Raw genomic sequence first — 13,970 nt, forward strand, 5'->3', positions numbered from 1 at the left:
ACAGACAGAATGACAGACAGACAGCGGCCAAGGAGAGAGAGAAAGAAAGAGACAGACGGGGGGCCAGGGAGAGAAAGAAACAGAATGACAGACAAACAGGGGGCTACAGAGACAGACACAGCCAGCAGGAAAAGAGAGAGAGACAAGAAAAAAAACAGACAGCGGCTAAGGAGAGATAGAAAGAAAGAGAGACTGCTCACACGGTAAGTTTTCATTAAATGTTGTGATCTGTTAAGTCTACACATCTATTCTAGCACCCATTAATCTAACGGGCTTAAATACTAGTAGAAGATTCTGAACCAAATTCTCCCTGCCAGGCTCTGCACCCAACCCCACACTCCTTGCCAGGCTCTGTACCCTGCCCCCCTCTGGTGGTCTAGTGGTGGGCAGGGGCAGGGACAGGGCACAGATATCAAGGTAGATGACTTTTTAAAATATGCAATGTCACCTCAGTAACAACTATAGAAAAATAGACAAATATAGTGCAAAATATAGACAGCAGATATAAATTCTCAAAACTGACACATTTTAATCACTAAATTGAAAATAACCATTTTTCCTAACTTTATTATTTGGCAATTTCTTTCTTTCTTTCCTTCCTTCCTTCCTCAGACCCAACAATTGTTCCTTCCTCCCTCCTATGTCCCCCTTCCAGCCTTTGTCCTCTTCCTCCCCCTGTTGTCTGGTGATTTCTTTCTTGCTTTCTTCCCTCCCTCCTATGTTCCCCTCACTGCCTTCCAGTCTTTGTCCTCTTCTCCCTCCCCCCTCCACCAACTCAAGCTTATCAATTGTCCCGTCTTCCCTCCCTCCAGTTCCCTTCACTGCCTTCCAGCCTCTGTCCTCTTCTGCCGCCCCCAAGCCTGCCAGCCCGATTTAATTACCTCCAGCTGCTGCTGCTGCTGCTGTGAGGCACGTCGACGAAGCAGCGGGGGAGGGGGGGAACGGACTCCTAGCTCAGCAGCATGGCACCCGGAACAGATGTTGCTAGGAAGGGCCAGGTGGGTGCAGTGATTGCACACTGCTGGCCCAGAAGCCTTACACCTGACGACGAAGAAGCAGCAGTGGGTGGGGGTGGGACATCTGACTCAGCGCGGCACCCAACTCCTGGCTCAGCATGGCACCCGACAGAAGATGTTGATACTTGCTAGGAAGGGCCAGGCGGGTGCAGCGATTGCTTTCCAGCCCAGAAGCCTTATTCCCGACATCAATTCTGAAGTCGGCAAGAAGGTTCAGGCCAGCCGTTGGCTGGCCTAGACCTTCTCACCAACGTCAGAATTGACGTCGGGGGTAAGGCTTCTGGGCAGGCAGCGTGCAGTCGCTGCACCCACCTGGCCTTTCCCTTCCTCTGCTTTCCGCGGCAGTGAGCAACCAGCAGCGGCAGCGTGCGAAGGGCGAGCAACGGCGGCAATCTAAATAAGGTAACGGGGTGGGGGGGATTTGGGTATTTGCTCCATAGGACGCACCCCTTTTTCCACCCACTTTTTTTTGGGGGGAAAGTGTGTCTTATGGAGCGAAAAATACTGTAAATTGTGAAAAGGAGGGCAAAATTTAGTCTAATAGTATAGCCACAGCAATGATATTGGGACTGAGGGGATCAGCACTGTCATAAATAAGGCTCAGAGATGGAGGGAAAAAAAGGTGCTAAATAGCTCCCCCAATATGTGTCTCCTGCCACCAGCTTGCAGGCTCTGATGTTGAGTCCTGCTCTTTAGCAAAAAAAAAAAAAAAAAAAAAAAGGTCTGTGAAGCTTTGGTATTAAGCAGGTCTTCTGCCTATGTATCAGTTTCGTAAGCCCTCCTTTGATGCCAGCAGTATAAGGCTTGCTGCGCTCACAACCTCTCTGACATACTACAGCCAGTGCAAGCCTGGTTCAAAATCACAGTTGGTATGGTGAATTAATCCCATTGAAAGAGCCTTCTACTACTCACTTGTGTAATAATATGGTACAGTGTGTTCTTATATTGTCTTTGATTTACAATGCAATATTTACAAAAGGATTTCTAAGTGGTAGGCAGTGGCGTACCAAGGGAGGGGCGGTCCGCCCCAGGTGCCAGCCCTGAGGGGGTGCTCCCGGCCTTGCCGTTTAGTCCCCCCCACCCTGGAAGGACCGCTCGCCCCACTGACCTTCCTGCACCACCTGTGAAGCAGCCTGCAGCAGGATCGCGACATCAGCGATCCCTGAGCTGCTTGGGCGCTGCTTCCTGAGCCGCGGTCCCGCCCCTCCTCTGACGTCAGGATTGTTGGGGATTCCCTCTCAGCTGATGTTTTGACAGCTGATGCCGACTTGCCTGTTTTAGCGACTGGGACTGTTCAGGCTTCTCAGCCGCTATAGGCTATGGAGGGAGCATTTTTAGCGGGAAAGTCGCCATCTTCTCAGTCTGGCCCCTCCATTTTGTCTTCCACCTCAGGTGACCTTCCCCCTGTATTGGAAAAACAGGGGCAGGTTTCTGCTGGGTCCCCTGCTGTGGCAGGGAGTCCCTTGGGACCCTCGGGGGGTTTTTCCCCTGATTTCTTTTTTTCTTTGTGCAGAGCCTATTTTCAGGCGGCTGGGGGTCCCGGATGCGCTCAGGGGGTTTCGGGGAGTGGGGTTTCCTCCGCGCTCCCTGCGGCTTTGCCTCTCTCGTCTGTTGTGGCATCCCCTCCTCCTCCTCCTCCCTTGTCCAAGCGTCTGCGGGTGTCGTGGGATGAGGATTTATGGTCGGAGGAGCGTGTCGGTCTAGATGAGGACCTGGACCCTTTTGAGGATTTACAGGACCCTCTCGAGGGGACGGCCGCTGGCGGCGGTTTGTCGGGTTTCCCGTCCTCCGGCGAAGAGGCGTCCGTGGTGCGCCTTTTTCAGAGAGATGAGCTGCCGGACCTGATTCAACAGGTTTCTTTGGTGTTGCGTTTTGAGGATGCGCCGCCGGAGACTCCGCGTGTGGGGGACCCTCTGCTTCGGGGGATCCGTACCGTTTCCCGCTCTTTTCCCATGCATCAGGATATTCGGGATATTGTACTGGAACAGTGGAAAACGCCGGAGGCGCCATTTCGTTTGGCGCGCAGCATGGCTCGTTTGTATCCCATCCCAGAGGGGGATCGGGCTACTCTAGCATCGCCAGTCGTAGACGCGGTGGTCTCGGCGATTTCTAAGCGGCATACCGTGCCTGTTGAGGGCGGTTCTGCCTTGCGGGACTCTGAGGAGCGCAAGTTGGAGAACATTCTTAAGCAAAATTTTCAGGTCTCTGCCTTTGGGGTCCAGGCGGCTATTTGTGGGGAGCTGGTCGCTCGCGCTGTGTTTCGGTGGGCTGAGTGTGTCCTGGATCGGGAGTCTGATGACTGGTCTTTGGTGGATCAGGAGGTGGCGAATATTGAGATGGCTGCCTCGTTCCTCTCAGATGCTCTTTATGACTTGGTGCGGATCTCGGCTAAGTCTATGGCCTTTGGCGTGGCCGCGCGGCGTATTTTGTGGCTGCGCGCTTGTTCGGCGGATGCTGCGTCCAAAGCTAAGCTTACTAAATTTCCCTTCCGGGGGTCTTTTTTGTTTGGGGAGGAATTGGATAAGTTGATTCAGACTCTGACGGACTCAAAGGTGCCTCGTCTGCCTGAGGACCGTGCTTGCCCTGAGTCTCGGGGTGGCGCTGCCCGGGGGCGTTTGCGGGAGTTTCGCAAGTATCGCCCTGGGCGTGGGGCTGCTTTCCCGGCTCCAGGGTTTTCCCGGGGTCGGTTCTTTCAGCGCATGCAGCCCTTTCGGGGGGCCCGTCGGGGGGCAGGGAATCCCTCCGCCGGTTCCCCCGCTTCCCGTCCTGCACAATGACTCCTTGCCGGCGCCCCCTTTGGTTCCGATGGGGGCCCGGCTGCGCAAACTTTTCCCCAAATGGGCCGAGATCACGTCCGATCAGTGGGTCCTGGAGGTGGTGCGGGACGGTTATGCCCTGGAGTTCGCCTGCTCTCTGCCGGACCTTTTCCTAGCCTCTCCATGCCAGACTCCTTGGAAGACGCAGGCTTTTCGCCAGACCCTTCAGCGCTTGCTAGATCTCAAGGCAGTTGTTCCAGTGCCCCCTCTGGAGTGGGGCACCGGCAGGTACTCCATTTACTTTGTGGTGCCCAAGAAGGAGGGGACCTTTCGGCCCATCCTGGATTTGAAAGGGGTCAACAGGGTTCTCAAGATTCCCTCTTTTCGCATGGAAACTCTGCGGTCGGTCATTCTGGCGGTTCAGCCGGGGGAGTTTCTCACTTCTCTCGATCTGACGGAGGCCTACTTGCATGTTCCCATTCGGGCCTCTCATCAGCGCTTCCTTCGCTTTGCGATCTTGGGTCGGCACTATCAGTTCTGTGCGCTTCCCTTTGGTCTGGCCACGGCTCCCCGGACGTTCACCAAGGTGATGGTGGTCGTCGCGGCAGCCTTGCGGTCGGAGGGCATTCTGGTGCACCCCTACCTGGACGACTGGTTGATTTGGGCAAAGTCGTTGCAGGAGAGCTCCCGAGTTACGGCTCGGGTGGTGGAGTTTCTCCGGTCGCTGGGCTGGGTGGTCAACCTTTCCAAGAGTTGGTTGGTCCCGGCTCAGCGTCTGGAGTACCTTGGGGTTCTGTTCGACACCTCCTTGGGGAAGGTCTTCCTTCCAGAGGCCTGGGTGAGCAAATTGCAATCTCAGATTCGCCTGCTTTTGGCAGTCCCGGTGTCCTCGGGCGCGAGATTTCCTCCAAGTCTTGGGGTCGATGGCGGCGTCCCTGGACGTGGTGAGGTGGGCGTGGGCCCACATGCGTCCTCTTCAATATGCTCTGCTCCGGAGGTGGTCACCCCAGAGGCACGGTTTGGATGTTCCTGTCCCCCTGCGAGGCATGGCGCGCTGCAGTCTGCGTTGGTGGCTCCGGAACCCTCACCTGGTTCAGGGGGTGGGTCTGGATCTCCCGCAGTGGACGGTGCTCCTTACGGATGCGAGTCTCCTCGGTTGGGGGCTCAGTGTTTGGGTCACTCAGCTCAGGGCACCTGGTCCGCGGAGGAGGCCTCCTGGTCGATCAACGTGTTGGAGACCAGAGCGGTCCGTCTGGCGCTGTTAGTTTCAAGTTCAAGTTTCAAGTTTATTAGTTGACTTGATTAACCACTTAATCCAAGTTTCTAAGCGGTGTACACTTAAAATTTACATATATTAGGGAACAAAACAATACATACAATTAATAAATAAGATTAGTATATTAAAAATTAACATTACAAAAACAATAGGTAAGGAGGGATGAAATACAATTCATAAAGAAGAGGAGAAACATCAAGGGAAAATACAAAAGGGTAATAAGACATATGAGGAAAATAAAATAAGCCAGAGCAATAAGATAAAAGATTAATTTGCAAATGCATCTTTAAAAAGAAAAGTTTTTAACTCATTTTTAAATTTTAAATTCTGTTCCCTTTTGTTGGGCAAGTCGGTCAGAGTCCTGTCGGACAATGCCATGGCGGTGGCTTATGTCAATCATCAGGGGGGCACCAAGAGGGCGCAGGAGGTGGCTCGGCTCATGGTTTGGGCGGAGTCCCATCTTCTGGACCTCTCGGCCTCTCACATAGCCGGGGTAGAAAATGTTCAGGCGGACTTCCTCGGTCGTCACTTCCTGGATCCAGGAGAGTGGTGTCTCGGCGCCGTGGCATTTCAGTTGATAGTGCAGGCTTGGGGGCAGCCCCTGATGGACCTGATGGCCACGAGTGGCAACGCCAAAGTGCCCCGCTTCTTCAGTCGTCGCAGGGACAGTCTGGCCGAGGGTCTGGATGCTCTGGTCCAACCGTGGCCAACGGAGGGGCTGTTGTATGTGTTCCCTCCTTGGCCATTAGTGGGCAGAGTACTTCTTCGCATTGTTCACCATCCGGTTCTGGTGGCTCCGGATTGTCCTCGACGTCCGTGGTATGTGGATCTGGTGAGGCATCTGGTGGCGGATCCTCTTCCTCTGCCTCTCTTGGACGATCTTCTGACGCAGGGTCCCATTCCCATGTTCGACCCGTCTCCCTTCTGTCTTACAGCTTGGCTCTTGAAAGGGGTCGCCTTAGTAAGAAGGGATATTCAGATAAGGTGATCTCTACACTCTTGGGGTCCCGGAGGCTTTCTACCTCTCGGGCTTATGTGCGGGTTTGGAGTCTCTTTGACGGAGTGGTCTCTTTTCGCGCTTCCCTGCCTAACATTCTAGAGTTCTTGCAGGATGGCCTGGATAGAGGCCTGGCTTGGTCTTCTCTCCGGGTTCAACTTGCGGCCCTGTTGGCTTTTCAAGGGTTGGTAACAGGTCAGCGTTTGTCGGCCATTCCTGATGTGATTCGCTTTTTTGCGGGCGGCCAAGTTGCTTAGGCCTCCCCTACGGCCCTCTGTTCCCTCTTGGGATCTCAATCTGGTTCTCTCTGTTTTGGTGCGCCCGCCTTTCGAGCCGTTGGATGGCTGTTCTTTGAAGGACCTTACTCTGAAGGCGGTCTTTTTGGTGGCCATTACTTCCGCTAGGCGTGTTTCTGAGCTACAGGCTTTCTCTTGTAGGGCTCCCTTCTTGGAGTTTTCTAAGGAGCGGGTTGTCTTGAGGCCTGTTCCTTCCTTTCTGCCGAAAGTAGTTTCTCCTTTTCATGTCAATCAATCGGTGGTCCTCCCGGTCTTGGGTAGTCAGGAGGGCTCTTCTGAGCAACGGCAGCTGTGCAAGTTGGATGTCGGTCGGGTCCTTCGCTCTTATGTGCAGCGGACCCGGGAATTCCGGAAATCCGATCATCTCTTTGTCCTTCTGGCGGGTCCTCGTCGGGGGGCTGGCGCTTCTAAGGATACTATTGCGCGCTGGATCAAGGAGACGATTGCTTCCGCTTATCTTCTGAGACAGAAGCCTGTTCTTGAGTTTCTCAAGGCTCATTCCACTCGGGGTCAGGCAGCTTCTTGGGCTGAGTCGTCGCTCGTGCCTCCAGTGGATATTTGTAAGGCTGCGGTTTGGTCCTCCTTGCATTCCTTTGTTAGACATTATCGGGTAGATGTTCAGGCGCGTCGGGACGCGGTGTTCGGTGAGCGTGTTCTGGTATCGGCCCTTCGGGGGTCCCGCCCTGAGAGGGACTGCTTTGGTACGTCCCATTTGTAAAGATTAACCTCTACTGGTCTGGAGAGTGCTAAAGAAGGAGAAATTAGGTTCTTACCTGCTAATTTACTTTCTTTTAGCTTCTCCAGACCAGTAGAGGTCCCCACCCTGTCTGTTGTTGTTGTTGTTGGGGCTGTTTCGCGGGCAGTTTTTGTTTTTTGCTGCGGGTTCTAGTATTTTTCTAGGGCCGGGGAGAATTGAAGAACAGCGGCTGTGGCTCGGCTGGCTTAGCTGGCGAGCTGTGGGGACATTTTCCTTCGGGTATTTCTCCTCTGCATTTTCCAACAGCACTTGGGTATGTTAGTTGTTACTCCTGTTCGGAGTATTGTTTTCTTTCTGTTTTCCAGTTCTTGGTTCTGCTTGGCTATTCGGCAGACTGAGGTAAATAGAGAAGGGAGTATATTATATACTGTCCCACAGTTTTGTTTTCAGTCTCCACCTGCTGGTCATGATTGGATATATACCCATTTGTAAAGATTAACCTCTACTGGTCTGGAGAAGCTAAAAGAAAGTAAATTAGCAGGTAAGAACCTAATTTCTCCTTTGTTTCTTTATTTTATTTACACCACAGCGCCAGTGTGGTTAGGAGAAGCCAAAGGGGGTGAAAAAGCTATAAAACCCACCAGGAGTTTTGAAAAAAATCACCCAACTGGGCAGGAAAATTGAATTGAAAAACCAATTCAATAGGCTGAATCGAATCAAAATTTTTTTTCCTGAATCTGGCAGCATTAGTTTGCGCTACTGTCTTAGACTTTAGGACCTGGGATTGGGGAGAGATGGCATCCCCAGTACTTTATAATGCAAGTGAAACGAGGATTTGGTCAGACTTTTGAAGGGTCTGCAGACAAAAAATATTGTATAGGCCGGGGACATGAGACAGCAGGAAATGGGAACTTTTCTTCCTTCTATTTTTGTGAATGGAAAGGCTGAGGATGTCAGAGAGTTCAGTTAAAATATGTGCTTTATAAGAAAATATAATAATGTGTTTTATAAAGTTTATAGCATAGCTGGCCTACCCAGTGAGGTGTTCCTAGTGGTGGTGGTGGCAGCGTGTCAATGTGTTGAGAGGAAGAGGTGGTCTGGGAAATTCTGCTGAGCAAACTCCGGGCCCATTTCCACCCCCCAGTTAGTCCACTCCACTCAACTGGTTCACACACTGAGTTGGTCTTTGGGTGTTGTTTTGGGATCTCTTCCAGTGGTTTATCAGTATCTCCTTCTGGTCCAAAGAAGGAAACTTTGTTATCCTTAGCATTGACCTACAGAATATGTTTGTAACAGCGCTGCTTGTGTGGCATTAGGCTATGTTGTGATCGAAAGAAAAAAACAGACCTTTGCACATTTTTGCACTATATGGTGGGTGTATGAGGAGATTCACATTTCCTGCACAGCTAAGTCCATGTGAAGTTACCTTGTGCTGTATTTGACATCTAGCAAGGTCTCTGTTTGAAAGGAAATATCTAAACTTAAAAATGAAGTGGCCAGAAGTTATGGTAAAAGCAGATAGTGTAGCTGGTTTTAAGAAAGATTTGGACAAATTCCTGGAGGAAAAGTCCATAATCTGTTATTAAGACATGGGGGAAGTGTTTGCTTGCCCTGGATCGGTAGCATGGAATGTTGCTACTCTTTGGGTTTTGACCAGGTATTAGTGTCCTGGATTGGCTACCATGAGAATGGGCTACTGGGCATGATGGACCATTGGTCTGACCCAGTTAGGCTATTCTTATGTTATGTTCTCATCTGTAGGGGCCTTTGTTTTCACTTCTTATTTTAATGTATTTTTTTCTGGGAACTTATCAGTGTTTTTTATAATGGGAACAAAAATGGAAGAGAATTAATGTGTGTGGGATGAGGGGGTAACTAATTTCTTCAGCTAAATAATTCAATCCACTTCAAACAGACATAGGAGAACTCACACACCATTCACACACCCTCCAACCAAAAACGTCAAAAGAAAAAAACTGTTCGACAACCTCCTAGCCATTCGAGCTGCAACACTCAACCCCCAACTCTACAACCAATTGACATCGACCACAGACTGCAAAACCTTCAAAAAGAAATAAAAACCCTTCTATTCAAAAAACACATAAAACCGAACTAACACAATCAGAACTGTCCCAAGCATCACCTGCAACTACTCCATATGTACTTCTGATGTCATGACAATTCAGACATAATTTATGTTATGTTATGTTTGGAATATAAGAAAATTTTCACTGCCTGTTTCTATTCTGACCATTTATTCCGTTTCATGGTCATTACAAAAAATATTTTTTTACATGGGGGGTGTCAAAAAATGATGGGCCCCGTGTGCCACATACCCTAGGTACGCCACTGGTGGTAGGGAGGTTCTGTAGCTGCAAAACTGAAGGTGAGTTTCTTTTGACCCTACATTTTTCTTTGTCCAGTGAAATGTATACTTGCAAATAAAGAATTTATCATATTTTCAATATAGCCTCGAAGAATCAGTGCTGTTTCTGTGGCTGAACGGGTTTCGTATGAGAGAGGAGAAGAACCAGGAAAAAGCTGTGGCTACTGTGTGCGATTTGAGTCTATCCTTCCGCGTCCCCATGCTAGTGTGATGTTCTGCACCGTAGGTCTGTATTGCTGTGTAACTTGGGGGCGTACTGCATTTGCAATGTGAGGTTGTGTGGGGGTTAGCTGGTCATCTCTGTGCTTTACTGATCAGATTTTATGTTGCTGTTGACTGTTCATTCCTGTACCTCTGACTAGATTTTTTATATTTATGTAGGGGTCCTCCTCAGGAAGCTGGAAGCAGGGATTCGAGGAATTAGTCATGTAATAGTGGATGAAATTCATGAGCGAGACATTAATGTAAGATTCATACACCTCTGTACTCTTACCCATGCTTTTACTTATGAGTTTCACTTATTTCTACATCCCATCCTTTGCATGTAAATATATGTTCCTGGAGATTTTATTTTCATTAAGTATAGTTCAAATGTTCTTTTTTGATGATAGTTGAAAAATATAACTATAAAAAGAACATGACCAAGAAGAGTATTTATTATAATGAAATTGGACAATTGGACTCTATTCCTGGACAAGTGGGTAGTCAATTCCTTCTCGTGAAATCTCTTGTAGGAACCTTATTTACATATTTTTGACCCTATCCTCTGACCTCAGGACTGCCCTTTGACTTCCAGTTGTTTTCCTACAAGTAAAACATTAGGAGCTAGTCTTTTCTGCTTGTGCTTTTTTCTTCTTTAACTTCAGTATTTTCGTATCTTCGTGTGTTCATCCTGCAGCGGTTCCCTGCGGGGACAGCTCTGGCTACAGGAAATTGCAGTCTTTACTGGCAAAGTCTACAGTACTTCCACCTGGACAACCTACATTCACAAATCGGGGCTCAGGGACTGTTACCTTGGGAGTGTTGCTCATCCCCAGGTTCTTCTGCCAGTGGGTTTGAGCGCAGGCTGCATGGCTCTGTGGCAGTGTATCCAGGATCGGGGCCGACTGTGTTCCTCCACCCATGCACGGCATTTCCGTGTGAGGTGGAGGTCGCTGACTTTAGCGTTGGGCCTGAGAGGCAGTCAGAAGACTGGCAGTTTAAGTTCAAAAGCTTGTTGAGGCAGAGGATCTCCCTGCAAACTGTTTTAGCTTCCATCTTGCAGTTTCTAGCATGGTGAGTAACATGCTAACAACCTGTGAGATCGATTTTGGGGGGGTCTCCAAATTTGGATTTTAAACGGTTTGGTAGTTAGCCCTAGGTCCCTCCACCCCCCAAATTTTAAAAACGCCGTTTTAGGAGTTGGTGTAGTTTTCCCGGGCAGTTTTATTAACAAAATTGCTCCCATGGTGGCCATCTTGGATTTTCCAGATCTGAATTTAAAGCTTTTTTTTTCTGCCTCTACAGGCTTTGTTTTTGCAAGAAAACACATCAGATGAACTCAGGGCAAGATACTTTGGATTCATGTCCTGTTTGTGGCGGATGGCTAACAGGCCAGCATTTATGTTCTACATACTGCGCAGCACATGACTGGTGTGAAGTGCCATTGGCTTTAGCCCCCTCTGCTCCTTCGGGGGTTCTACCACTCCTTCCATCTGAGGCCAGTCCAAAAAGATGAAAATGGGCCCAGGGGGCAGCACAAGTACGTCCCCAGTGAAATGCAGCTAAAATGCCTCTTCTAAAGCCTGCAAATCCTCGCAGGAGGCAGCCGTATCTCAGGATCAGGGTTTCCCCCTGAGTTTATTAACATGCTCTTTCATGGTTATCTAGCCAAGAAAAATTCACCAAATTTGCTTACAGTGGTATCTCAGTTGGTGTCGGGTACAAATTCGAGTTTTATTGGCTTATTCCGGAATTTTTTCTGGACTCTCCAGCCTGATGCCCAGACAAAATGGCCACTGTCCAGAGATTGCTGGACAAAGTGACCATAGAGCCCATTCCAGAGTCTGACTTGGGCTCCAGCAGATACTTGAGCTAAAGAGAGGCTCCGAAGACTAGAGACTAATCCTGGACCTCAAAGTGGTCAATGTAGCCTTCAAAGTTCCCTGTTTCAGAATGAAAATGGTGCAGTGATCGCCTCAGTAGCACCAGGGGAATTTCTGGCCTCTCTGGATTTGATGGAGGCCTATCGTCATACCCCCATTTTTTCAGAGCACAGAATATACTTGAAATTCCAGTTTGCAGCCTTGCCCTTCAGGCTGCTGATAACACCTCGGACCTTTATCAAGATGGTGGTGGTGGAAGTCCACCTATGGAGTCTTGGGATCCAAGTCCATCCGTATCTGGACAGTTGGCTCAGCAGAGCCTAGTCAGAATCCAAGGGGCACCTAGCATGCACCAGGTCATCCAGTTGCTTCAGAGACTAGGTTGAGTGGTCAACGTTTGTAAGAGTCAGCTCATTCCAATACAAACCTGAAATACCTGGGGCCCGTTTGCCATGGGGATGAACAAAGTGTTTCTTCCTGAGTCATGCCAGAAGCTTCGGCAGTTGATCCGTGCCTTTCTGGACTCTCAGGCCCTGACAGCCTAGCAATACCTGCAAGTTCTGGGGTCATGGTCATGCCAATCGATGTATCCCTTGGGCGAGTTCGCATTTACTCCTGTTGGAATGTGCATAGGGATCCACTGCATGTTCAGCTTATGGCGACTCAGTGCAGTATAGCCTGTGGTTGAACCCTCTCTCTGTCCAGAATAGTTCCCCTCTTGATGATGGATGCCAGACTTTACAGCTGGGGGACGCTTTGCACAGACAGTCTGGTACAGGGTCATTGATCCCCTTCCGAGAGAAAATGATCGATCAGTCGTCTGGAAGTTTGAGCGATCTGGCTGGCTCTCCTGCACTTCAAAAGTGCACTCCAGAACAAGGCAGTTTGAGTTTTCTTGGACAATGCTACACCAGTGGCCTATGACAATCAACAAGGGAGCACCTGGAACACACCTCTGTGGCAGGATGTTCAAATGCTCTTTCTCTGGGCGGAAAGGCATCTTCTGGCTTTTTTAGTGGCGCATATAGCAGCAGCAGACAATGTGCAAGTGAATGATCTCAGCCGTCAAACTCTGGAACCAGGAGAATGGTCCCTGTCCCAGAGAGCCTTCCAATGCACCCGATGTTTGACTTGAGGGCGTTGGCAGTCAAGAAGAATGTGGTTTATTTCTTCAGCCGCCGTCGCAAACCCGGAAGGGAAGGGTTGGGTGTCATTGTGCAGCCATGGCCTCAAGAGGGACTTCTCTATGTCTTCCCTCAATGGCCCATGATTGACTGCCTTCTGTGGAGAATCAAGACCCACCGAGGTTAGGTGATTCTCGTACCCCTTATCTATCTGTGTCCTATACAGTTATGACTGACTGCTTTTGTACCAACTGGAAGTCAGAGGGCAGTCCTGAGGTAAGATGGGACAGTCAAAAACATGGGATGGGATTAATTACCCACTTGTCTAAGAATAGAGTGTGGATTAGCAAAGGTAAGACCCTAATCTTTCAGTGTATGTATTTTTTCAGAAAGACTTAAGAAATACACAGAATAAATGTAAAAAAATCATTTTTTTGAGACATTCTATTCTTTCCAGTGAATTTGTAATATTTGTAGGGGTGGGTAATGATTGAAATTTTGAATTGTGATTACAAATTTTAATCACATAATTAATTGCGCTTAAACACAACATATGAAGGCAAAATAGGAAGTTGTGTCCGGTAGGTGCAGGACACAGTAGGGGGAAGGCTTTTGAGTCAGCTGCAGACAGTATGTGGGAATTGCTACCTCTGCCAGTGAGCCTGAGAAGAGCCAGGACTGTTAAGGTAAACATGGGGAGGTGGACCACAGGATAAACAAGAGGAGAGAAAAGCAATGCTGGAAAACATAGGGGAGTTTAAAAAAATTAATCAGTTAAAAAAAATTTTCTTTCTTTTTTAAATCAGTTAAAATTTTAACAAATTTATTATGTTAATAGTGCACTAAATGACCAGCTCTAAATGTTTGTAACTTGAATTAATGAAAATAATAAAACAATTTAACAAAACAATGAATTCCAGTCCAAAACTAAAATTTATTTATACCATTTCTCTATAGTTGTAAGTGCTTGGATCAGAGCTGTGGTCTGTGTATTCTCCAGAATATGCAGCCATTTATTGGAAAATGGAATACGTCCACAAAACATTCATTTTCAGTATAAGGAAGACACAATTAAAAATTAATTTACAATAGTGTTTTGTTTTGTTTTTTATTTCATTTTTAATAATGAAGATCCACTTGTCACAAATCTACTACATTGTCTTGAAGTTACATGCTTTCAGCTTTGACTCTGAGCCCTTAACTTAGGTTGTAGGTGACTGTTTTGTAATGGAAGGAATGTGCCATGAGATTACCATGTTTGCATTCTTTGAGAGTAGCATATGTGAATGCTATGTATGCTCTGCAGCAGCATTCATTGCACTGTTTACTGTCATGAGA

The 13,970-nt window shown here is 48.5% G+C and overlaps 1 protein-coding gene across 2 annotated transcripts in view; it reads left to right on the top strand.

The window, feature by feature from the left end:
* The window catches only part of DHX9 (DExH-box helicase 9), a 287,744-nt gene that overhangs the window by 103,742 nt on the left and 170,032 nt on the right, over nucleotides 1-13,970 (top strand). For both annotated transcript variants that reach the window (XM_033916167.1, XM_033916168.1), the window contains 2 exons: nucleotides 9,509-9,650; nucleotides 9,806-9,888. In XM_033916167.1, coding sequence (XP_033772058.1) covers nucleotides 9,509-9,650; nucleotides 9,806-9,888 — 225 coding nt within the window. The remainder of the gene's footprint in view (nucleotides 1-9,508; nucleotides 9,651-9,805; nucleotides 9,889-13,970) is intronic.

The sequence above is a fragment of the Geotrypetes seraphini genome, chromosome 12, assembly GCF_902459505.1.
Source record: "Geotrypetes seraphini chromosome 12, aGeoSer1.1, whole genome shotgun sequence".
NCBI classification, from domain to species: domain Eukaryota; kingdom Metazoa; phylum Chordata; class Amphibia; order Gymnophiona; family Dermophiidae; genus Geotrypetes; species Geotrypetes seraphini.